This window comes from Elephas maximus, chromosome 24, assembly GCF_024166365.1.
Source record: "Elephas maximus indicus isolate mEleMax1 chromosome 24, mEleMax1 primary haplotype, whole genome shotgun sequence".
Taxonomy (NCBI): domain Eukaryota; kingdom Metazoa; phylum Chordata; class Mammalia; order Proboscidea; family Elephantidae; genus Elephas; species Elephas maximus.
The window spans coordinates 16458966-16485125 of record NC_064842.1 but is presented as its reverse complement, the minus strand read 5'-3'; the positions used below and the strand labels follow the sequence as shown (position 1 = coordinate 16485125).

Genomic DNA, 26160 nt, shown 5'->3' with positions numbered 1-26160 from the left:
GGGCTCCATGAATGCTAGTCGCCCCAGTGAACGGGCCATGGTCTCCTTCCCCTCCCATCTATCTTCTGCAATGCCTCAGAGAGATCTTTCTAAAATGCTAATTTAATTGTTTGGTTCTCTGCTTGAAACTCTTCAGTGACTGCTTGCCATTTCAATAAAAATCCAAACTATTCAGCATCCCCAGATTGACATCCCAGGCTCCTCTCCTCCTCTATTGACCTCTCACCCTGCACTCCAAGCACAATGAACTCAAACCTGCCCTTCCATGGGTCAGGGAATTTGCACATGCTGTAAGACTGCCTTTCTTCTCTGCCTGGTGAACTCCTATTCATCCTTCCAGTGCAGTGAATTACTTAATATGGCCCTTCTAGCCATAGCCTTTGTAACTCCCATCAAATGACTCAGTGAGATTATGCAAATGAGGTGCTTGTGGCCCACCAAAGGGATTGGATATCTTGCTAAAAATGTAGATAAGGTGGATCCCACCCTTGTGGGGGTAGGACCATGCAAATAAGATGTATGGAACCCTAATGAGGGGATTGGTCAGTTTTGCCATCCTGCTAGACTTAAAGGGAGACAGAGAAAGAGAAAGAGAGGAGCTGTAACACAAAGACAGAGAGAGGCAGTAGAGGCAGCAGAACCCCTGACTGAGAGAGGAAGCTGTAACACTGAAGATGGTGAGAAGCAGTGGCAGGGAAACAGCGGCAGCAGAGGCAGGAAACGGCACAGTGGGCTTTCAGATCCGCTGAGGGAGAAAGATGAGCACCTTCTAGTGAGGCTTGCTGGAGCAGTAGGGTGCCTCTGGGTACTTATCAGCAGATATAAAGAGCTTTGTAACACTTATCCAAGCAGGGCAGAGGCCAGGCTGAGGGGCAAAGGCCCAGGGAGAGACCTGCATTCAGCACGGCTGAGAAGAGGCTGTCCTGATCGACAAACTGTATCCTGAACATTCCTGAACCTGCACTGTAACCTGTTATTCCCCTAATAAACCTCATAACCATGAATGTGGTCTGTGAGTTCTACGTGACCATTGCAATGAATTATCGAACCCAGCAGAGAAGCAGAGAGTACCATGGGAGGGACAGTTGGCGTCAGAATTCGTAAAGATGGTGGAGAGAGGAGGTATGTCTGACCTCCGCCTCATAGGAATCAGCCTTAGGCTGTTGATCTCGATTCTCCTTCCCTCTTGTGAAGTTAGAGGAAGTCAGATGATGCCTCTGCCATGCCAATCTTATACACCTGAACCAAAAAACCAAAACCCACTGCTGTTGAGTTGATCCCGACTCATAGAAACCCTATAGGACAGAGCAGAACTGCCCCGTAGGGTGTCTAAAACTGTATGCTTTATGGAAGCAGACAGCCACATCATTCTCCTGCTGAGCCACTGGTGGGTTCGAACCGCCAACCTTTCAGTTAGCAGCTAAGCGCTTAACTACTGCACCACCAGGGCTCAATCCTAGACAGTTCAACTCAAATATCACCCTCTCCTGAAGCCTTCCCACCTCCTCCCCTAGGCCAAGGTCAGCCTCCCTGCTGCACTCTTGGTACTTTGACAGCTACTAAAATCGACTTGATGGCAATGAGTTTGGTTTTTTGGTTATATCTCTTATTACACTGAATTATTAAGATTTTTAAGCTTGGCTCCATTTATAGTCTGTGAGTTCTCTGGACCCATTGCCATCAAGCCAATTCCAACTCATGGCACCCCCATATGTTATAGAATAGAACTGCTCCATAGGGTATCCTTGGCTGTAATCTTTATGGAAGCAGATCTCCAGGACTTTCTTCTGTGGCACTGCCACACTGCCACAAACCGCCAGCCTTTTGCTGAGTAGATGAGTCAAACCGTTTGCATCATCCAGAGAACCCGAGTTCTCTGACAAGTACAATTCTTCTTCGTATCCTTCTCATCCCCCTCCCCCTGTACAGAGCCTACAAAATACTAAAGGCTCAATGAGTAAATAAATGGCATTAGTAACAATACCCAAAGCAAAGATGAAGTGCTGGTGGGTTAAACAATAGCCGAATAGGCTGCAGTAGGATACCCAAGAGAAGCTCTGTAGATACCTCAGTGTTCACGGAGGGTAATTTGAAACTGTGGAGATATAATCTTATGTTGTCTGAACTGGCCCTACATTGGAAGGGAAAGGAGAATGGAACGCATAAAACACTTAACCTTTCTGTTGGACACAGCCTCCTGGTTTTTGTTAGAAAATTATACGGAGATCTTTTCTGAGACTCTTTCCTTAAAGATCCAGTATGTAAACTTAACCCTTCTCTCCTATTTCTAAAATCTTAAATAATGCAGCAAATTTGACTCTGGCTTTTCTGGACTTCCTGTTTGGAAGCACTCAAACACAAGGCTGAGTATATCAAAACCTCGACAAAAAACGTTTTGTTAATTTCATGGAACAAACGTGCCCTTGGTGTCCTGTCTCACCATTATTTTTGTCACTGATGGTCCATGGATGTCACACAAATCCAGAGAAGGGGGTACAGCTGCAGGGTAGATGCTGAGGCTACTCCCCACCCTGCCACCACTGTTTAAGACGGGAAACAAAGGCAGCCCTTTCCGTCACAAACAGACCAAGTGTGTGGGAGGGAATCCCTGGAGAAGTGGGGTAGTGTGAAGCCACAGGGCCAATATCTTCAAATGACTTGGTTTAAATGAAAATGAAGTCTTGACACCGCTTTCAACACGAGGGTTTAAGTTGGCTAAGTTCACATTTAGATATGAAAAGCAGGATCACATCTTTTCAATTTGTCTCTTGTCAGTTCATAGTTGTTTCCAGACAATTAAAAAAAAATCTATGTATAGATATACACACCCAACCAGTGCCTATAGGTATATACATAAACTACCAGCTCAGATAATAAAGGCAAGGACCCTAGGTGGTTGGTGCAAATGGTTTGTGTTCAACTGCTAACCTAAAGGTTGGGGGTTTGAACCCCCCCAGCAGTAACATGGAAGAAAAGGTTTGACAATCTGTTCTGTTAAGATTATAGCCAAGAAAGCCCTGTGGAGCAGTTCTACTCTGTAATATTTGAGGGTGCCACGAGTCAGAATCAACTCAATGGCAATAATAACAGCAGCTGATGGCTGTTCCATGGCTTTTGAATCTCTGTGCCTGCGTCAGATTCCCAAAGGACTCAGAAATCTGTTGTTCAGGAAGTTGAAAAAGTCAGTTTGAAATTGGATCATTGTTTCAGTGTCCACACGCAAATGGACTATTCCTGTAAGTTTGCTTTGCTTGCAGCAATATTTCCATTTAGATTGGTTTTCCCCACTCCAGCACCCCCACACAACACCCTCTAGATTCATGAAAATTAGAAAGTTCTGCTGCCGTTGTTGTCTGAGTTAGAGACATTGATCATTCACAAACATTTATTAAAGGTTAATGGTTCTAACCCACCCAGCAGCGCTGCAGAAGAAAGACCTGGCCATCTGCTTTTGTAAAGATTATAGCCAAGAAAACCCCATGGCGCAGTTCTTCTCTGTAATACATGGGGTTGCCGTGAGTTAGAATCAACTTGATGGCAATGGATTTGGGTTTTTTTTTTAGTTTGATACACCAGGCACTGGAGGTACAAATGGAAATAAGGCTCACGTCCTGCCTCAAAGAGGAAGAGACAAAAGGTAACAGATTACAACAAAGTGTGTAGAGAGAGGGTGTTTAGTAAATGTTTGATGAATGAAAGAATAAATGAGTGAGTAAGCTATCACCATACAGGAAAGCTCAGATATCTTAGGCTTGGTTCTCTAGAGAAGCAAAACCAGTAAAGCTTATAAATATAGAGAGATTTATATCAACGAAACGGCTCATGCAATTATACAGGCTAGAACATCCCAAATCTGTGGATTAGGAAACAGGCTTCTCTCAATTCACACAGCCGCAGGGGCTGGCACACCCAAGATCTGCAGGTCCAGGAAAGCAGGCTTCTTGCTCGCGGGCTGTGAATATCTATGAATTCCAAGATGAGCAGATAAGCTGATAGCTCCAGTTCCAAGAACCAGAGGTCAGACGAACAAGAGGCAGCCGCAGGATTCAGAGCAAGCAAAAAGCCAGAAGTCTGCTTATATTCCGGTGCAGGACACACCCCCAAGGAAACTCCCTTTCAACCGATTGGCTACTCACAGCAGATCCCATCATGGAAGTGATTACATATAAACACTGAAAACCACGGCCCAGCCCAACTGACACACCATCTTAACCATCATAGGTACCGTAGGGTGCACCCAGAAACACGTCTAACCAGGACTATGGGGGATGGGGGTGGGGGTGTCAACATGAACTTTCTCTTCTTCATATCACCCTAGGATATAACATTTGCTATTTACAGTTTGCTCTTTGAGATTCTGTCATCTATTAGTAGTGGCAGAGGGTAGCAAGACTGTGTGCGTATTTTAATAAATAAGGCTGTCTTAAAACATAATATTTTTTAAATATCAGAGAATTAGTCAATCACAATAAATATTTAGTGTGTATTAGGTACATAGAAACGTCATAGCTGCTCTCTCCCTTCAAGGATTTCACGGGGGGAGACAGTGAAAAGCCCACAAAGGATGCAAGACAACGGTGGCATCACTAGAGGGGTGCGGGCCTGCGGACCCCAGCAGGTGACAGTCAGGGAGGTGACAACCAGAATGACTGTCTATAAAATTTTTGTCCAGTGTTTTAGCAGAAATTTATTATTTTTTATAAAAATATCCCTATAGTTAGTCATAATAACAAAAAATTTTTCACAAGCCCCGTGTCTTAGTCATCTAGTACTGCTGTAACAGAAATATTACAAGTGGATGGCTTTAACAAGGAGAAATTTATTCTCTCACAGTCTAGTATTCCACAAGTCCAAATTCACAGTATCAGCTCCAGGGGATCTCTTTCTGTCTTTGTCGGCTCTGGGGGAAGGTCCTCGTCCTCAATCTTCCCATCGTCGAGGAGCTTCTCAGGCGCAGGGACCCCAGGTCCAAAGGACGCACTGTGCTCCTGGTACTGCTTTCTTGGTGGTATGAAGTCCCTAACTCTGCTTGCTTCCCTTTCCTTTTACCTCTTGAGAGATAAAAGGTGGTACAGGCCACACCCCAGGGAAACTCTGTTTACCTCGGATCAGGGAGGTGACCTGAGTAAGGGTGGTGTTACAATCCCACCCTAATCCTCTGAACTTAAAATTACATTCACAAAATGGAGGACAACCACACAATACTGGGAATCACGGCCTAACCAATTTGATGCATGTTTTGGGGGGATACAATTCAATCTATGACACCCAGCTTACATGTATCGATATACCTACACGGCTAAAACTCTATGTTAATTTACTTTTTGAATCTTTTAATGGGCTCCAGTCAGAGCTGTCATTACCCAATTGCAATGACACTTCGAATCCTGTGGCTTCATCTGTATGTGCTACAAGCCTGCGCCGTTGTTTTTGTTGCCTCTGGCGTTTCCATAGTTGCCGATCTTGTCAAACTTTCTGGTGTTTTAGTTACAATATTTTGGTAATTAGTACTTTTGAACCTGGATCAATAACGTTTTTGAGAATGAAGTAGTAATTAAAGGAAAAAAAAGGAGAAAAATCAAAAAAGCCTTTTGCTCAGTTACTAATGATGTAATTCAATGTGGAAAGATTTTACAAAACAATTTTGTTGTTAGTATTCATATAAGCCAAGAAACATTACATTTTACGCAACTTACAACTATATTTATCACATAATAGTCTATGATTCAATTTGAAACTTACATGTATAACAATTATTGATTATATAACTCTTTGATAACTAAATAGAGAAATTGTTCAAAACATGAAGTAGAGGAAATGCTGTTTCTTGATATATGTTTAGAAATATAACTTAAATCTTACATTGTTTTTTAAAAAGAATTCTTTAAAATATCACTGTTTTGTAAACATATATCTGACTTTAATGAAATTTTCAGAGTTTAAGTTTGAATTATGGTTTAAAAAAAGTGACACATTAAAAAGCAAGTTGGCCAAAGGCATTGATTTTGATGAAGTCACTCACAAGTTCACGGCTTTGAAGGCCAAATAAGGAAAGCTCTGATCAACCTGAGATGTTCACCAAGGGCTGAAATCCTTGTGTATTTGTTCCTATTTATTTTTCTGATATTATTTCATTTATGAATATATTTACATATGCATTTGTCTACAACTTCTACGTTATTTGGGCCATTGTTGATTATGCAAACCTTAATCCATTAGTGTCTCTCACCTAACGGTAAAGCTGAACGTTAAAATGAACATAATTTTGATGTAGCTCTTAAACGTTTTTACTTCGAATTCTGTTGTTTTCTTTACGTTCGCTTTAACCACATGAAACTAGGTAAATAGATAAATACATTAGGCTGTGCGTGTGATATTGTATTTAAAAGTACAATTTTGCATCTCCTGTCTGGAGGGGAGATAGGAGGGTAGAGAGGGTTAGAAACTGGCAAAATTGTCACGAAAGGAGAGACTGGAAGGGCTGACTCATTAGGGGGAGAGTAAGTGGGAGTATGGAGTAAGGTATGTATATAAGCTTATATGTGACAGACTGACTTGATTTGTAAACGTTCACTTAAAGCTCAATAAAAATTATTTTAAAAAAAAGTACAATTTTAATTTTGCTAGTTGTGTCACTACTATTGCTATTACTTTCAATGATATATGGGAATTATGATTACGTTAGTACAAGAGGTATTACTAAAGATTCTCTATGGTCAGGTATGGAAGGAGGTCCATTGAGGGGTGACACCATGAGTTGCCACGCTGGGTGACACCAACCCTAGTGATGCCAGTGCAAGGCAGGACAGGTGGTGAATGGACTCTGCTGACACAGACTTATGGAGGCAAGAGGAGGAAGAGGGGCCACTTCAGGCTGGGCCTTCAGAGAAGAGTTTCTATGAGGAAGACATTGTGGATCAATGGGGAGCCCCAGTGGTTGTGGCTGGGGAAGGCCATTCAAGAGAAGAGGGTAAGCAAAGACGCAGAGGTCGGGACATGTGAGGAAGGCAGACTGGACAGAGAGAAGGATCTATAAGGTGAGTGGTCAACAATCAAACTGAAGATGTACGTTAGGGTAAAATTGTACAGAGAATCAAATGCCAAGCCAAGCATGGTTATATTCTCCTATGGGAGAGGAAAAGCAATACCAAAAGCCAAAAATCAAACCCATTGCCATCAAGTTGATCCCAACTCCTGGCGACCCCATGTGTTATAGAGTGGAACTACTCCATAGGGTTTTCTTGGCTGTAATTTCTACAGAAGCAGATTGCCAGGCCTTCCTTTTGTGGCACCGCTGGGTGAGTTTGGACCCCCAACCTTTAGATTAAAAAAAAAAAATTAGTTGAGTACAAATTGTTTGTGTCACCCAGGGACCTTAATGTTTGATAAAGATAAGTATGGGTTATTGGAGAAGAAGACAGGATATAAGGAATTTGTCTGTCTCTCACACCATACAGAGCAGAAGATGACCAGTCCCAAATCTCAAACCTGGATTATTCTAGAGTGGAAAAGGGAAATTAATAAAACAATAATATTTCCCATGGAAAAGCAATACTGAGTTCCCAGTGAACATGACTGGACCGCTCCAAATTAATGACCTCGTATTCTGGCTGCTCAGCCTCTCCTGGGTTTCCTTGGTGTGAGTCAGCTCCCTAGAAGCCCACGTTAGCCTGGAAACCAAAGAGCCAGACCCACACCCACGTTAACCGGGGAGCTGCCATCAAGGTGCAGGATGCTCTGGGAACCAGCTCGTATCTACTCAATGGCTAGCCTTTCCGGTCCAGCCTCCCGAAATGCAAAATGCACCCCTTTGTGAAGTGTCTGGTGGGCTTTCGGGTAAGGCAAGACCACATAATAAATTGCCTACTTCTCCAATTTAAGAAACTTGCTAAGGAAGAGGTGGGGTTGCTCTGTTGGGCCTGCTGTCAGTTTTGAAGATGGGTCTTTGTTATAGTTAAGGCATTCTTGGTTGCAAGAAACAGAGCTGTACTTAGCTGACACAAGTGAACGCAAGTTTTTTGTAAGCTAAGAGTAGACACAGAACCACGAGCCCTCATGGGAATGGAATCTGGGAAGCCACCAGCACGTGAGGTGACTCCCTGCCTTTCCCTCCGTGGCTTGTGTCAGGCACTGTGGTTTTTCTTGTCTCAACACATCTGTTCTCTACTCCCTTTCTACTGGTTACTGCTCCCTTATAACTCTGCCACATGCCTCAAAGACTCCAAGTTTACCTCAAGATCTTTCTGCTCAGTTCCTGTAATAACTCTAAAGTCCCAAAGAGGAATCCAATCAACCGTCTCGTATTTTCATGCCAGGCTGTTAGCCAACTTGTGGATTGGCTATCTTTGGGATATTTGTCCTCCCTGGTCTAATTAGCTATGGTCTCTAGGTGGTCCTTTGGTATGAAGCATTTCCATTTGGAGAGCAGGACAGGCAGACTCTTTGGGAGGGGCACGTGAGCAGGCAATGGGCGTCTCTCCTGCAGTGTGTGCGCCTGAATGTGGGCATTGCTGCCTAGATGTCCTTTGACTTCAGAGTTTCTGAAGATAGATATGAAAATAGAGGAGATAGAAACTGCTCAGCAGGACCACAGATCCCTCACCATTGCTGGTGCCGTCCATCTGGAAATCAGAGCAGCATCAGTTCAGGAAGGAGGGATCTCTGGCTGCTGAAGAAGCTCATTTTAGAAACAACTATTTCTTGAGGACCAGCTGTGTGCAAGGCAGATTTTGTGTTATCAACTACTAAATCTTGGGTCTTTTTTGGTATGAGGTAGGTCCAAGGGGGTTGAGAGGCCACTTTTTAAAAGATCTTGTCTTTTTGAGTGCTTAAGGCATGCATTATCTAATAGGTCCTCATAAGAACGCTCTGGAGATGGGAATTATAACCAACTGTGTTTGCCATTTTACAGATCTCAAAGCCAAGGCTCAGAAGTTTCAGTTACTTGCCCCAAGGCGCATAGGCTGTGGCCCCAAGGCACATAGGTGCCTAGAATAGCCTCAGATCTCTCTAAGCCTTGCCTCCCTCTCCCCTCCTCAGCAGAACTGTCCTGGATCCACTCCTGGGTCTCCCCCTAGACTAGAGGGCAGGGTTATGTGTTCACCACACTATCCCCAGTACCTACCACAGGCCTGACACAGTTCACACTCAATAACCCTTTGTCCAGTACATGAATGAATGAATGATTTACTGCATTACTCAGATCAAGGGCAGTGAAGAAAACAAGTGAAGAGGAGCCAGGGAAAGGTGAAGGGCTGTACAAAGCTGCTTTCTTATTGATGGCCTTGACTTTGCGCTGGATGGGAAAGGGCTTGGTGACCTCCTTTATGGACATGGCTTGGCTTCAACCATGACTTGGGCCAGTGGTGTTTTGGGCATTTAGAGCTAAAACATCCAGCAAGGGGGTGTAGGATAAGGAGAGGCTGGGGGAGGCCTCTACCATCAGCCCCCTCCACTGCCTGCTTGCATGGCAGAGGGAAGAATTTTCTACTTGGTGGGAAGAGGAGGTGGCCTTCTTGGTGGTGTTGATTCCTTAGTCGTTTTGCATAGTGATTTCACTGAGTGCTTGATTCATCTATTTTTTTTTTTTTCAATTTAATAAATACATATAGATCCATTCTGTGTGGAAATAAAATCTAAGGCTAGGAAGATAAATAAGTCAGGATTCTTGCTTTGAAGAGCTCACTATCAGTAAAGGACAAAGAAAGGGGAAGTCTCAAGACTATATTAAAAAAAAAAAAGCAGGCAAATGGGAACCGTGAAAAGTTAGGCAAACTTTCCTTAACTTTTTCTTCAGTTGTAGGTAACTAGTACAGAATATAGAGTAGCAGTGAGAAACATGGATTTTGGACTTGGACTACATGGGTTCAAATCCTATTCTTGCCACTTATAAGCAGTAGGATTTGGGGCAAATTACTCACATCTTTGTACTTTAATTTTTTCATCTATTAAAATGGGAATAATAATAGTACCTACTTTATAGGGTTGTTTTGAGAATAAAAATATATTCGTTTTTATAATGCACTTAAAACCGTACCTGGAAAGTAATAAGGTTATATAATTTTTTAAAAGTTCATTTAAGGTCATGGAAGGAAACTAGATTCTGTTTCTGGATGCAAGCTGACGCTGCCAGCTTCTGGGCATGGGTTTTACTCCATCTTTTCCCTGACCTCTGTGATGGGACTGTTAGAATTTTAGTCTGGTAAAATTATCGTCTCGTTCTACCTCCAGCCTAAGGCAGGAACCCTTCCTGCATGCCACACTTGACAAGCTGCTGACCACCTTCTGACCAAGAATTCTCCAGACTGCCTGCACATCCAGGAAGCCTGAGTCTCTCAATTCTGGGGAAGGTTGATGAAGTCTGATGGTAGGGTGTCAGTGGGGTTTCCCAAGGGATAGGAGGTTAAGTAGCTGTGCTCAATGTATACATTGCTAGGTCCTCTGATTGCTTCACTATGACACCTGACATCTCCTTGAATGGTGTCCCCTTGCATTAGACATAAACTCCATGAAGTGGGGCTCTTAGGAACTGCCAGCTTTCCTTTCTTGCCACTCTTCTTGTTGTTAGTTGCTGTCAAGTCGATTTTGACTCATGGTGACCCCATGCGTGCAGAGTAGAACGACTCCATAGGGTTTTCAAAGCTGTGACCTTTTGGACGCAGATCCCTAGACCTGTCTTCAGAGGTGCCTGTGGGTGGATTTGAATTGCCAACCTTTCAGCTAGTATAGTAGTCAAGCACTTAACTGTTTGTGCCACCCTGGGACTGAATTACTAGGGGCAAGGACAGAGTGGCTTCTCTGCCTTAGGAACTGCTAAAATCCTGGGTCAACACTAGAATACAATCTGGGCTGGTTTTATTTATTCAACTGAGTTAATTAGTCTCAATCCTTTCATAGCACGTTTTAAAAAAATTAGAGAGAAACTCCACAGTGTCTGATTCCCAGGAATTCTTGGCTGGAAGATCTCTTGGTTTCAGATTTAAGGAGTTTTTTTTTCCCCGTTTAGCAGCAGGTTACTTTGCTCACTTAAACAGTATTGTTACATAAAAAAGCAAGAGCTGGGTTTGCTACAAGCAAAGTCAAAATTTCCATCTGAATTTTAGCTAACCTGGATATAACCTGAGCCTCACAGCTATGGTTTCCCTCTTTTCACTAAAAGTTAGAGTTTAAAAATTGGGGAATTATGCAAAAATACACTTGTAGCTCTTGAGTTTAAATGGAGTAGGATCTCTTGCCCAGTAGGGAAGGAAGGCTTTTGAAAGTAACTCAGCCTTAAAGGAGACTGAGTATGCAAGTTTCAGACATTGCTCAGGCCTTCTTAGTTCCAGTACTATGTTTTTTTCTTTAAATAATTTTGAGAATTAAGAGCAAAAATACGTGAATTCCTATTTGCTGTGTGCATTTGGTTATAGATAAATGTGCAATGTGTAAAACACGTGTTTACACATCTAGCACTTGCACTGCAAAACCACCCATAGCTCACAGCCCAACCAGTCCTCCAAGATACTAGTGTGATGCATTTATAACTTGCAACTTCGCAATAAGGTGCCCACGATGCACCTTCTTTGTATTTGCATATTTGTGTATAAGAACTCAAACCGTTTATAGAGATTTTAGCCTGGTTTAAATGCTAAGAAAAGTCTCCATGATTTGCTTTGTTTAAAACTCAAACTCAAAACTTTATTAAAAACATTTTTTCAAAAATCGTTTCATAAAACTAGACATAAGCAAGACTCGATTCGAGGGGTGGAAAATGGATCGTATATCTTTAACCCGCAGAAGTTAAAAGGCTTTTATTTTTTGTTAGCTAACAATGGAAACTTTTTTTTAAGTATTTCCCTCCCTCGGTCCTGCCAAGCAATAGAAAAAAAAAAAAGAAGAAAAGAAAAACTTGTTCCGCTGAGTTCAACCCCAGACAAGCTCACAACTTCCTTCCTGCTTTCCTCCCCCAACCCCCCGCCTTTCTCCCTCCTCCCTCCTCCACCCCGGCTCCCCCCCCCACCACTTTTTTTTTTTTTTTTAATCGCACATTGAACAAACAGTGAAGTAGCCGGGAGTAGACACTGACAGGGGTAGTGTCTCCACCGCCGAGAAGGGCGTGCAGGGCCGGCCCGGCGTCGCCACCGCCCGGCCCCTGCGCGGAGGAGCGTTTTTCCTCTTTCGTACTCCCCCCTCCTTTTTTTTTTTTTTTTTTTTTTGTCTTTCAAAGCTTGGTGAGGAAATCATTTCTGGAGCATTTTTACTTTTAAAGCCCTCTCGTCCCAGCAAGGTCTTGCGTCCCCGGGCAAGGTAGTTCTGCACAGGACCCGGGAACCTCCGAAACTGCAGGTAAGTTTGGCGGCTTTTTAATGGCTCTCGCCTCCGAATCCTCCTTCATGTCACTGTCTGCTCAGGAGCCAGGCTGGTCGTTCCGGTTTCGGAAAACGCGGAGAGGGGTGGGTTGAGGAGACTGGGCAGGGGGTTTTATTTGGGAAGGTGGCCTGAGGGAGGGTGGGGGAGAGGAGAGAGAGGCGAGTTTTCGGCGATTCTGCTGCCCGCCTTCCGGGCCGCTCTCGCCGCGCCGCCTCCCCCGCGCGCTCCAGGCTTCCCCGGGCTCCCGCCGCCCGGCGGCTCCGCGGGCGCCGAGCGAGGCTGCCCGGGATGCGGAGAAGCCCTGGACTCGGCCGCGCCTTCCCCGGGGGCTTGGAGTGCGTTCGCGGGTAGGGTTGGGGGGCCCGGGGCTCTGCGCAGCCTGAGCCGCCGCAGGGCTGCAGCCACGCACGGCCCGGAGTTTTGCGAAGGGGCGCGGGTCACCGCAGAGGCAGTCGCGTCCCTGGGCACACGGCGCACACAGAGCTGACTTGTGCGCGCGCGCGTGCACACACACACTCTCCACACACACACACACACACACGCACACACACACAGGCACACACACGCCCCTCGGCGGTGGGCTCCGGCAAGGGGCGCCGATTATTGGTTCCGGTACAGGGGAGGTGCAGAGCCTGGGCCCCGGTCGCGCGCCAGCGCGCGCCCACACTCACAAAACACACTTGTTTAGGGACAGGCGACCGGGCCAATGCTTAAAAATGCCTCGTCTGCGGTCCCGCCGCCCGCCCTGGCATTCTTAGGCTGAGGGACACAGCCTCAAGCCAGGCTCAGGGACGTAAACCTCGGGCACGCAGGCTCCCCCCAGACCCGGGCGCAGGCGGCAGCTCCGGGACGGCAGGTCCCACTCAGATTCCCTCCGAGTCAGCCCCTGATGCCCCGAGAGGGTGGGCGGGGAGACCCTTAAGTAGAGGTTGGGGCTGCCTGACAGCGAGGCCGTCCCGTTACCCAAGATAACCAGTGTTTGATCACCGCGGAGGGGACCTGAAGACGGCGGATGGGGTGTCCTCCCCCTCGGAAAGATCGGTGTTATCGTCTCCCGGCACACAGCATGCTTAAGAACCGAGTGGCTTTGTATCATTCCCCACCGGTCCTCGTGGGTCCGGAGGCGAGTCTTAGAATCTCGAAGGTGAAGGAACCTCAAAGCTCATCACAACCTGGGGTGGGAGTGGGAGCACACCCACAACCGCACTGGCGACTGAGGCAGCCGTGGCACGATGTGCCCCCGCCTAGCCGCACAGCCCCGGTAGGTGAATGTCCAGCTGCACCTGGCTCTGGGTTTCCGGGGCTCGGTCGCCCCCTAGCCGACTCCCACGCCCACACCCCGGGGTCCTGACTTTTCTCTTGTGTCTCCACAGTGGAGCGGAGCGGCGCTGCGCGGCTGTTTATGGAGCACTGGGCGGGGGCTGAGCCCGCGATCCAGCCCCCAGCCCGCCGCTCAGGCCATGCCTCCCCATCTGCGCGCCGAGCCGCGGCCGCCGGGCCTCTGGCCCTGACCCGGGAGCCGCGGGAGGAGGCAGCGCCGGCTGCGGAGCGGGAACGGGAGCCGCAGCGGCGGGCAGCGCGGCGGACCCAGTACTATGGCTGTGTACTGCTATGCACTCAATAGCCTGGTGATCATGAATAGCGCCAACGAGGTGAAGAGCGGCGGCGGCCCCGGCCCCAGCGGCAGCGAAACGCCCGGGTCCCGGGGGAGGGCCGTGCTGAGCCCCGGCAGCGTTTTCAGCCCTGGGAGAGGCACCTCTTTCCTCTTCCCCCCATCGGAGTCTCTGTCACCCGAGGAGCCCGGGAGCCCCGGGGGCTGGCGGAGCGGCCGGCGCAGGCTGAATAGTAGCAGCGGCAGCGGCAGCAGCGTGGGCAGCCCGAGTTGGGCGGGTCGCCTGAGAGGGGACGGGCAGCAGGTGGTGGCCGCCGGTACCCTCTCTCCGCCGGGGCCGGAGGAGGCCAAGAGGAAGCTGCGGATCCTGCAGCGAGAGTTGCAGAACGTGCAGGTGAACCAGAAAGTGGACATGTTCGAGGCGCACATCCAGGCGCAGAGCTCCGCCATTCAAGCGCCCCGCAGCCCGCGTTTGGGCAGGGCTCGCTCGCCCTCTCCGTGTCCCTTCCGCAGCAGCAGCCAGCCCCCTGGAAGGGTCCTGATCCAGTGCACCCGGAGCGAGGAACGGAGGACCAAGTCCTGGGGGGAGCAATATCCTGAGACTTCAGAGACCAACTCGAGGAGAAGAGGAGGGGCGCTCAGCCTGTGCCCCGCTATGGACAAGGAGGTAGTGGAACTTCTCCCCGGCCAGGCCGCCCCGACAAGACCTGGGGCTCAGGGCCCAGCCGCTTCCAAGAGGATGGAGAAAGGGGTCCCTGCCAGTCCCCCGTGTAGCTCGCCCATAGCTATGGAAATTGAGAAGAGGGCCTCTGCTCGGTTGGAAATTCTGAGCTGCCAAGCTCCCTCGTTGGGGTTGGACAGAGTGAACTTTGTGATGGCTACAGAAGTGACAGCGGGAGTCACATCTCCTGGGTCACACCATCCACATGATCCAGCCCTCACTGAGCTTGGGGGTGCCCTAGTGGAGAGGCAGCGACAGTCTCTGGGCAGTGAGACAAACCCAACCCCAGAGAGAGGCGGGCCCCACGGCGGGGAGCCCCTTGAGAAGGTGGGGAAAGCAAATCTGTCTTGTGGCATGCTGGGCTCCTGGGCCCCTGAAGCAGGCAAAAGGCAGGAGGAGATGACTGTGAACACGCAAAGATCCGAGCCTTCAGGGGTCCGAAGCTGGCTTGGGCCGCCCGGAGGCCTGGACTCTAAGGAGGCCCGGAGTGGGCTTCTGGTGGTCGTGGGGCCTCGTCAGAGCTCCCACAGAGGGGAGGAAGGGTCTCCCACGGCGCTGGGCTTGCTTGGGGGCAGCTGCTCTGCACAGCTGGGTGCTGGAGAGGTGGAGGTGAGGATTCCTTCTGGTGGAATGCTGGAGCCTATGCCCTGTTGGGAAATAGCAAAAGATGTGAAAGAGCCTGGCCCTCCTGGGGACAGGGCAGGTGTGCAGCCTGGCAGCTCCAGGGTTTGGCTGGGCCCCATGGAAGAAGCGGGTCTGACCTGGACGCATGGCACAGGGATACAATCTGATGGCATTTGGGAGAGCAAGCAGCAGGACAGAGACGGGCACTCCAACCCAGAGCAGCTGCCTCCAAATCAGAAGGATAAGCCTCCCCAGAGGGAGGTCTGCAGCCCCAGCGCCATACCTGCTGTCATCATTACAGACCTGGGTGCACAGGAGGATGGGGGCTTGGAGGAGGCACAGGGAAGCCCTCGGGCCAGTCTGCCTGTGAGGAAACTGTCCTCTTCCTCGGCCTCCTCCACTGGCTTCTCATCCTATGAGGACTCAGAGGAGGACATCTCCAGTGACCCTGAGCGCTCCCTGGACCCCAACGCCGCCTTTCTGCATACCCTGGACCAGCAGAAGCCCAGAGTGGTAAGTCTTGCCCTGAGATTTTCCAGTGCTCATGCTGCTTTCAGCAGGCCTTTCATGCCTTGTAAGTGTCCGCTGTTTTTCTTACTTTCTACTGAATCGTGAAGACTGTGATCCGGGCCCTGGGGCAGTAGCAACTTTTAATTCTCTCCAGGTGTGTTTGCCCAGGACGTGCAGAGACACTGACCCTGCACTTCCTGGCTTGGGTTGGACAAGGGCAGCGTGTCCGAGTCACTTCTACTGCTAGCTCCATGCACATGTTAGAAAACGATGTTTTAATCTACCTCCTGTAGGCCAGCGCTCACTTCTTGGTAAGATGGTCTTCACGAGTGTCATCAAAAACTTCCTGATGAATCCCCAGAGATAGTGAACAGAAGTGCTTTGGGTAGCTTTTGTCTGATCAGGTGAGGCATTTGAGCCTATGATTCACCTGGGTGGAGAAGAACTGACAAGGGTGTTAGTGAATTAACTCAGCCTCCACTTAGGTGCCAGGAAAACGAGCGTTCTGATTAGATGGCAGGGCCCTGAAGCCTGTAGATGTGGCTGTGGGTCAGCTATGGGGTAAGAACCACCAACTTCAGTCAGTTAAGTCAGAACATTGTGATATTCATGGGACTGGGGTAACTTAGCTGCAGTCTGATGTATGATGAATTAAATGAAAACCATGCTTTGAGCTAAGTGGACAGCTTCTTTAGTGACACAGAATGTTAGGTTGAATTGCCTGAGATAAACACCTGGGTGATATCTCTAGGGTAGACACTTTCTAATGGATGTTCTTATCAGCCTGTACAGATACCTTTTCACGTACCTCTGTTTTGATTCATCACGCTGACATGTTGTTCCGCCTATTGCAGTAGACATGCCTTTATTTTTATGGCATGGTTAATCTCAATCCTAGGCTGTTTTCATTCCTCGGTGAATCTCAGTATCTTGCAGAAGACATAAGAGTTGAAGTTAGCACTTCTGAAAAGGTCTGGACTTTCTCTTAGCTTTTCCAGCAAGCACGGGGAAATGCCTAGTGCAGCATGGTACAGTTCTGACCTTCAGATTTGTGATAGCAAGGGGTTAGTGTAGTGGTTAGCCTTCAGATCTCACCTGGAATGTCAAACGCTATTCACTGTACCGTAGTACCTTTTGCTGCGACAACTGAGAGCTTTACATGTCGACTTTATACTCTCCTCTAAGGTATTTTGGACTGCAAAGTTGTTTCTTTCTCTCGCTTCAGAAATCACAAGCAGAATTTTCGAAGACCAGGCATTTCTTTTCACGAAACTCTGCTTTCTGCTGATTTTCTGGAGGCAAATATGTATGCAAAATCTAACCCCAATCAGTCTGGCATTTTGTGGCCAGGAAAGGGCCCCAGGCACTTTGCACCTGCTGTCAGGGACAGGCACACCACCTTTACAGGAGGGTGGATGCACCTGGAGGGGGTGGAGGACAGATGGAAAATGCCTGTCAGCAGAGGCGTGGTCCGGATTTCTCTGCCTTCTTGCCCAGCAGTTAGAGACTTAGTAAATAAGAGATGGCCCTCAGTTCCTCTCCTCAGATTTGCTTTTTAAATCCTGACGCATAGCAGTTGCAGCCAAAGTCACTTTAACTTTTCTCCAGTTCTCCATTCACCTTTTCTAGTGGTGGATTAGCAGCTCTTACTGGCTGGTTTTCAAAACAGTTTGTACGTCCTGACGTCGTTTGAAAGGGCTCTTAACAGGAAGTGAGTTCAGGGGGAGAGAAATAGTGACAGGTGATCATTTTCTTTTTTCATTTGCCAGAGGGATGCCAACCAAGAAACCAGAGGGTTGGGTGGTGGTCTCCACTTACCCAGCAGGTCCAGAGGTAGAAATGAGGCCGGCCTGCTGCCCAGCCTGGCTTCCACCTCTAAGTAGGTTTTTAAACGCAAGCAGAGTAGAGCCAGGGAAAAATTTCCTCTGCCAGTTTCACTCTTTGAATCACGTGGGTGGTGGGGAAGTGTGTGTGTGTGTGTGTGTGTGTGTGTGTGTGTGTGCGCGAGAGAGACAGAGTAAGAGCGTGGAGGGGAGGATAGGGTAGTGTGAAGGAGTGGGGGGGTAACCAACTGGAAATTATGGGATCTTAGGGACTTTTGAGCTTTTGGTTGAGTGCTTGCATGATAAGCTGCATTTTCTTTTTGTACAGATTGTTATCCTGAGCCTTATCTATATGACACCAAGCCGTCTGCGCACTGGGTCAAAAATCACTTGATTACCTGGGTATTTTGTCTACAGAAGGCCAGACATCTTGATTGACTGGGCCTTTTGGCTGGGCTTTTCACTGCTTAATAGATAAAACCCAAGCCTGCACTGTCTGGGGTGCTGCCATACCTACACTACGTTCTCTTCTCTGGACTTTGCTGCTGCTGTCTCTATGGCTACACGTACAAACGCCCACACACACATCTCTCTCTCACACGCTTTTATACACACAGGTTTGAAACTGCACGTTCAGTTTTCTAAATCACACGTACGAACGAACCCTCAGCCTCAGACTCACACTGAGAAAATTTGTTTTTATGCTGCCCAACCTTCCTGGGTGGATTAAGTGCTCAGCTACCAACGGAAAGGTTGGAGGCTTGGAAGAAAGGCCTGGTGATCTGAAAGATCACAGCCATGAAAACCCTGTGGAGCACAGTTCCACTCTGAAACACACGGGGTCATCATGAGTTGGCATTGACCCCATGGCAACTGGTTAACTGGTTCATCTTCCCGCAGAGTTAAACCTTTTGTGCCTCCTGTGGCACATTGTGTATTCCTGCAGAGGAATGATTGGGTGTGGTGCTGGGGGCAGGCAAGGGGACACAGCCAAGAGGAAGCCTGAAGCCCTGTCCTGCTGTCTGGTCTTTCCTGCAACTCATCACCCTTGGGAGTAATTAATGAGACCCAGAGTCAGTAAAATGGTGAATTCAGAAGAGCTAGCTATGGTTAAACACCAAGTGAAAAGCAACTTGTTTGGAGATGAACTTGAAAATTACTTACCCCCTTTAAAAAAAAATTATGAAAATTAGCAAAGGCCTTTTTACTGGAAGGGAATGTGGTAGAAATCAGGCCCTTCACGTGCTTCTGTGGACAGGAACCGTAAAGACACCCTCAGAAACATGCAGAGTGCCTCAGCCTTTCTTCACCTTCGGGTGAGCCTGGCAGATGTGCCTGCCCTGAAATAGAACGTGCCAACGTTTCGCACCAGCATCTCTGTTTATAAAGGATCAGACGCTTGAAATTTGCTTGGAAGTAATTGTATTGCACACCTAATGTACACTGGCTTCACTGTCCCTTCAGGCACCATTCACACTTACTATTTTCTGACACCTGAACTGAATTGCACTGAACAAGGATAGTGTTCTCTCTTTTGTCCTTCAAGACGACTGAAAATTACTCAGCAGTTCTTTACCTTCCTATAGAATTCCATTTAAGAATATCTGCACCATTGCAACACCAAGCTTACAGTACTGAATTAGAACTTGCCTCTTGCTTCAAAAAATGGATTTTATTCATTTATTTACAAAATTGTACAAAATTATATTGTATAGAAAAAATATCTTGGTTTGTCTTAGTTATCTGGGGGATACATAAAGAAATAGAACACAAAATCCTCGCCTTCTTGGTGCTTGCTATGTTTAAAAGGGCTGTCGGAATTTTAGTTTCCATTGCTATGAATCAGAATTGACTCGATGGCAATGGGTTTGAGTTTTTTTTATTTTTTATTGCTTAAGATTTTTTTTTTGTATTTACTAGTTTTATTTTTAAAATGAAAAAGTAACTTATATGCAGAGGAAAAAATTTAAACAGCTTAAAATGATTTTATGTGTTTTTGAAAAGAGTGTAACATTTTTATTTTGGAGCAAACTGAACTGACATTTAAAAATCTTAGCGGGGCACTTCAGAAAAATGAATCTAGTGGTGGGTACTTCTAAGTGGAAAATGCTTTTTTGGTTGAGGATATCAAAGGCCCAGATTGGTGGGGCTATGACTTCAGGTTGCATGTGTTGTTTTCTTAAGATGGGGCATCTTTCTTCTCTGTCAGGTATGTGGAGAGGATCTTTTGGGAAAGGTCTCAACAGCTTACAGATCTGGGAGGACCCAGGTTATTTATGTGCAGCTCCACATGTTACTCTGTTCTGTGTAGGAGAGAGGAAACCAAGACCCAGAGAGGCGAAGTGGCACTCTGGCTCAGTTTCCTCTTTTAAAATGTGGGTAATGCATGAGGATGATCTCTGGGGTCCATCTAGTTCTCACTCTCCATGGCTATATGATGGTAGACATTTGACCTGGTACATGGGAAGTATGCATCAGGGGTCTGGAAGTGTGAAAGATTTCTTCCGTGTGGCCTTTGGGCACGGAGGTTGAACCTCTGGGCATGTTTAATTCTGTGCTTTTACTTGAGACCAATTGGCTGATTGACTTATCTTCTGTCTCTTGTACCAGGAGAATGGTTCTTTGTAATTTCGCACTGAAAAAGTACCATCAAAATAAATCGTCGGTACTGTGCCCATGATTTTCATTAATAATTAGCCTGACATTAAAGGCTGTGGTGGTGGGATGCTAGAACACTGACCTGAAAATGATAAAAAAAAGTTATATCTTGTTATCTGAGAGCTTTGGTCCCATCAAGTATTTTAAGTTTGAAAACTGAGGCTTTGTCCACACGGAACCAAAACATCACTTAAGAGACTATCTTAGTCATCTAGTGCAGCTAGAACAGAAATACTACAAGTGGATGGCTCTAATTAACAGAAATTTATTCTCTCACAGTCTGGGAGGCTAGAAGCCCAAATTCAGGGCACCAGCTCCAGGGCAAGGCTTCCTTTCTCTGTGGGTTCTGGGAGAAGGTCCTTGCCATCAATCTTCTCCTGATCTGGGAGCTTTTCAGCGCAGGAACCCCCTGGCCCAAAAGATGTGCTGTGCTCCCAGCATCTCTTTCCTGGTGGCACGAGGTCTCTCTCCTCTCTACTTGCTTCTCTTTCATATCTCAGAAAAAATTGACTCAAAATACAACCTAATCCTATAGATTGAGTCCTGCCTTATTAATGTAACTGCCTCTAATTCTGTCTCATTAACATCATAGAGGTTAGGATTTAACAACACGTGGGATAATCACATCAGATCACAAAATGGAGGACAGCCACACAATACTGGGAATCATGGCTTAGCCAAGTTGACACACATTTTTGGGGGGACTTAATTCAATCCAAAACAGAGATCTTTTTTTTTTTTTTTTAAATCAGAGATAACAGTAATTCAGCCAGCTTGAAATCCTTTCAAATAGAGATGGGTTATAGAGAAAAAGAGAGATTGTCAACTTTGTTAATGTTTCATGAAGATGTTCATATATTGCCAAAATACAGCTCAAGACTTATTTAGCCTTTAGGTTTTATAAGAGAAACGTAAAAAATCAATCAGTTGGTGCTTTTAGAGAAATGTTTTTAAGGTGTTTCTTAAATCCTTTCTTTTGTTTTTAAGTGCTGCGGTGCTCCCGAGTCACTGTTGTGATTTTGTTGGCACACACCTGTTAAATGTGGTTACAGATTAGATTAGTTCTCTGTGTAGTTTATTTAAATTCCTAGAAATATTGATATCATCTTTTAGGGTTATTTTATTTTGTCAGGTTTCAACTTAGTTCTCCAAAGGTAGAACATTAAAGTATTGAATGAAAAATGTTTTATCTTGGTAGGAGGACAAGCTTTGTAGACACCAGGAGATCAGCAGGTGTTCTGGAATTAACTCAGAAACTCCTAAATCATGTTGTGAGGGCACCGTCAGAGTGAAGGGTTCCTTTAGTTTTCATAGGAGACAACACCTTGGCGTCCGTGGATTAGGCGCATTGTGCCCTCAAACCTGTGACAAGTGTGCCTTGTGATGATTTTTTTCCTGACGAGGCAGAATTGGCATTTTGTGAATGATGTCTTTTTTTTGTGAATTAGGAGAGTTCGTTATTTACAAAATCAAACCAAACCAAACCGTGAACCATTGGGTAACAGGAAAAATCCCTTAGCGTGCCAACAGCTATTTTCTCATCTGGATGTTTGGGGTTTTCTATGTCCAGTTCTCCCAAGACTGTGTGCCCTTCTTGTGACTATATACTGTTAACTTACTGAACCAGGTGGTGGTGGTGCCACAGGTGGTTTCAGGAACACAGAGCAACTGAACGATGTGAGGGAAACACTCAGCATTGTAGCTTTCCCACAGACTGATGGGTCTAGTTCATCTGTGCATGGAAGGCCACCATGGAGGTCTGGAAGAATCCACCGACCTGGTCCCATAACCCTATAGCACACTAGTCTTTTTGTTCTGCCACCAGCCTTTAGTCTCATCATAGCCCTCTCAGAGACCTCACCATCTTCTCACTGGCCCTCCTTCATTCACTGCGTCTTTCTGGTGAAGACTATGGCCCTGATCCATTTTTCTAGAAGTGAACTATTATTCTAAAGATAGTTCAGATCTGCTTGAATGAAAGACACCATAAATACATATGGTCTCCTTGGGATGTTATCCGCAGTGTCCAACCGTCTCTGCTTCCCGGTCTCCATTACAGCGTCCACTCAGAACTGGCTCTGCTCTGGACATAAAGACTGTTTTTGACGTACTTCTTAATGATTTCTCTTTTAAGCAACACAGAGGTCAGAGTACTTAGCATTAGTACTGGGTTTGTCATTGGACATGCTCTTTTTGGAAAACTGTAAGCAGTGTCATGGTATTTATAATGGAAACTAATTTAGGCAGGAAATATACACACTTTCCCAAGATGACTTTATATACACTATCTCATTTGAGACTCACAAAAGACCACATGAAGTAGGAAGACTTGATCAATATACCCATTTCACAGGTGAGAATACCAATTTCTAAGGAGGTCCAGTGCTGAACCTGAGAGTCACTAGCCTTTCCAGCACATGCATTCCTAGGGTACAGCCAGTAAAGTTCCCAGAGAAGACCCTGAGTCTCTTAAGTTACTTGGAATTAGCAAGGTGCTCGATACCAACTCATACGTAATGCTGTCATGGGTATTTGCAAAGAACAAGAAAGAGAAAAAGATTTCAGTGGCCTCATGTAGACAAAAATGTCAACCATACCAAACCCTCAAGTCCGTTGCCGTCAAGTGCACTCTAATTTATAGCGACTTTTTTTTTTTTTTTTTTTTTTATAGGACAGAGTAGAACTGCCCCATAGGGTTTCCAAGGAGTGGCTGGTGCGTTTAAACTGCTGACCTTTTGGTTAGCAGTGGAACACCAGGGCTCTACAGAGGTAAAAAAAATCAACTATAGGACATTCAAAGGAGCCCTGGTGGCGTGATAGTTAAAGCGATCGACTGTTAACCAAAAGGTTGGCAGTTCAAAACCACCAGTGGCTTTGGGAGAGAAAGGTGGCCTTCAGCTTCCCCAGGGATTTACAACCTTGGAAACCCTGTGGGGTCACTGAGTTGGAATCAACTCAACAGCAGTGGGATAGCACATTCAAAATGTCTTCTCCCAACATTAGCAGTTCTTGTATCTGGGAGGATTTTTTAGTATTTCTCAAACTCTATCAGGGTCTTCTGAACCTCCCAGCTTTATCACAACATGGCAGCCAGTTTTCCTACCCTTGGCACAGGAACCTGGGTCTCAGGATTTGCTGTCCCCAACAAAACCTCCTAGCCTTCCTTAAGCTACTGGCGGTTGGTTGGATTTTCCACTTGACATTGTTAAGAGATTAAACTGTTTATCTTATTGTCATACACAGGCCTTTTCAGTTTCCTGCTAATAGATTCAGGTTAGATAAGGATTACAGACATGACCCTCCCTCCTCATGCCTCTCCCCATATTGTTAAGAGGTCCATTTTATTAAACCCACTCTTCAAAAAGCTAACTTATAAAAGGAAAAGATTACACATGCCCTTGCCCAGCAGAGGATTAGACAGATGCCAGCTCCTGTACAGCCATGGAAGAAGCACAAAACGGGAGATCCTGCTGAATTATACAGTTTAAGGCTCAGTCATCAATTGCCATAGAGAAGGCAAAAACAAATTGAGCTGAGCCTGGAAAGAATGTCAGCAAAACTGGAAAAATACTTGCTGGGAACTGCCTGGGGGTGCAGTGACCTCCCTTGTCACTGCCCAGGTCCCCAACACGGAGCATACCAAGAGAGATTGCAGACTGAGCCGTGTGGACAGCTGGCCACCAGGGAACCAAATTCCTGCCTGAACTAGTTTCAATTCTGAGTACTATGTAATGGCTTTTAAAGTTTTCCAAAAAGAGGACGTCCAGTGACAAGCACTGTACTAATGCTAGACGTTCCCACTTCTGTGTTGCTTAAAGAGAAATCGTTAAGAACTGTGTCAAAAACAGTCTTTATGTCCATGGCAGAGCCAGTTCTGAGTGGATGTAGCAAGAGAGACAGGGGCGCGGGGATGGCTGGACATTGTGGATATTGTCCTTCTTTTATTTTAGCCGCTTAGTACAGCCTCCCCCTGCCTGAGTGACCATCTCAGTCTGTGGACTGTGTACAAGCTTCCCCTCCCTGTGGTTTGCTCTCATTGAGGGGGACGGCTGGAGAGAGGAGGGGGCCACAAAGCAGGGGTCTGATGTTCCTGGAACAGGGCTCTCAGCTCCTAAATAATTCAGGGGAGGTTGCACTCCATCAAGAGTTGGAGGATAGTTAATGGGAGCATTGATTTTTCTAGCACCATGTAGTGGTTTTGTCTTCTGTGTCCTGGAAGATGAAAGAGGAATTCAGCAGAGTCGTTAAAGCAGACGTTACATTCAGTAAATATATATTGGGAGCCTCCTACATATGGGCCAGGCCCCATTGCTAGGTCTGGAAACATCTGCCTCCTTCTCTAGTCCTATCTCCACTCAGGAGCTGAGTCTCCCTTCTGGCAGCCGCCATGTTGAGAAGCAGACATTGTACCCCACGGCTGCCCATACAACAGGCATTTATGTAGCACTCCTGTCTGCACATACCTGTGCTGGAGGGAACGACTTAATCGATGCTGTCCATGTCTTTGGGGAGCTGCCCTGAAACACAAAGCTGATGGCAACACATATGCTTGAGATTTGTGAAACTCAAGAACAATTGCAGAGTCATTGAACAGGCACGTGCATGAAGTATGAGTTGATAAATAATGAATCCGCGTTGGCAGGTGAGATGCAGGGAGCTTCAGTGCTTGCTGTGGAGTGGGGGGAAGTGGGATCGACTTTGGGCAACAGCCTTTGTGGAAGGAAAATGAAATACAGGCCTTGAGGAGTTTGCTTCCGCTCTTAGAAGTAGTTAGGCAAAGAGACCGTCCTGGGTCCAAAGGCTCTGGGAGGTTAGGAATGAAAGAGAGCAGCCCCACAAGGGTGGTGGAATAACCTGTAAAAGGCTAGTGGTGATGGTTGTACAACCCCACAGACGTAATCATTGTCATCGAACTGCACATGTAAAAGGTGTTGAACTGGCAAATGTTTGGATACAGATATTTTTCCGCAATAATTTTTTCTTTTAGAAAATAAGAAAGAGGGCACGCCCCCTTCATGAAGAGCATTGGATGCCACATGGACTCATGCTCAGCTGATAAAAGATTTGGTGCTCATTCAGCTGCACCGGTAGTGTGCTCTCTTGAGGCTAAAGTGGGGCCTCAGGCCCCAGGGCGTTTTCTTACATATTGTACACACCCCCCACCACCCCAGTTGTCCAGAGGAACAGGGTCAGGAAAGCTTGGGAGGGATTTATGGTCAGGAGTTGTTTACTGAGCCTCACCTTATGGAAGGGAGTCCCTGGGTGGTACAAATGGTTAACGTACTCAGCTGCTAACTGAAAGGTTGGAGGTTCAAGTCCAGCCAGAGGCACCTCGGAAGAAAAGCCTGACGATCTACTTCTGAAAAATCAGCCACCGAAAACCCTATGGAGCGCAGTTCTACTCTGATACGTGTGGGGTCACCAGGAGTAGGAATCAGCTACTGGTGTTACTGGATCCTATGGGAGAGCCCTGGGCAGAGGGTGGGAAAGGACAAGGTGGGTGGGTGTGATAGAGTCTGGGTAGAAGGCCCTGGTGTGGAGTCATGATAGTCATAGGTTTGAGGCTAAGCTCTGCCACTTCCTGACTGTGTGACCCTAGGGAAGTCCTTTACCTGTCTGCTCCTCATTTGCATAACCTGTAAATGAGACGGATCATACCCAGCCTAAAGAGTAGTTGTGAGTTTAAACAAGATCATGTGTAATGTGTCTAGTACAAGGTCTGGGCATACTAAACACTAAGTGAACAAGAACTGTGGATTTTGAGGCGGTCGTGGTGTCAGTCCTTAACATTTAATGCTGGACCAGTGACGTACATCATTAGCTTTGATTAGGGAGAAGTGAAACAGGATACCCTCCAAGAA

At 46.6% G+C, this 26160-nt stretch overlaps 1 protein-coding gene across 1 annotated transcript in view; it reads left to right on the top strand.

The window, feature by feature from the left end:
- The first annotated feature begins 12031 nt into the window (after positions 1-12031).
- Positions 12032-26160, top strand: part of ITPKB (inositol-trisphosphate 3-kinase B) — a 112873-nt gene continuing 98744 nt past the window's right edge. Inside the window, exons 1-2 of the mRNA XM_049868073.1 lie at positions 12032-12327; positions 13725-15821. Coding sequence (XP_049724030.1) covers positions 13947-15821 — 1875 coding nt within the window. The 5' untranslated portion in view covers positions 12032-12327; positions 13725-13946. The remainder of the gene's footprint in view (positions 12328-13724; positions 15822-26160) is intronic.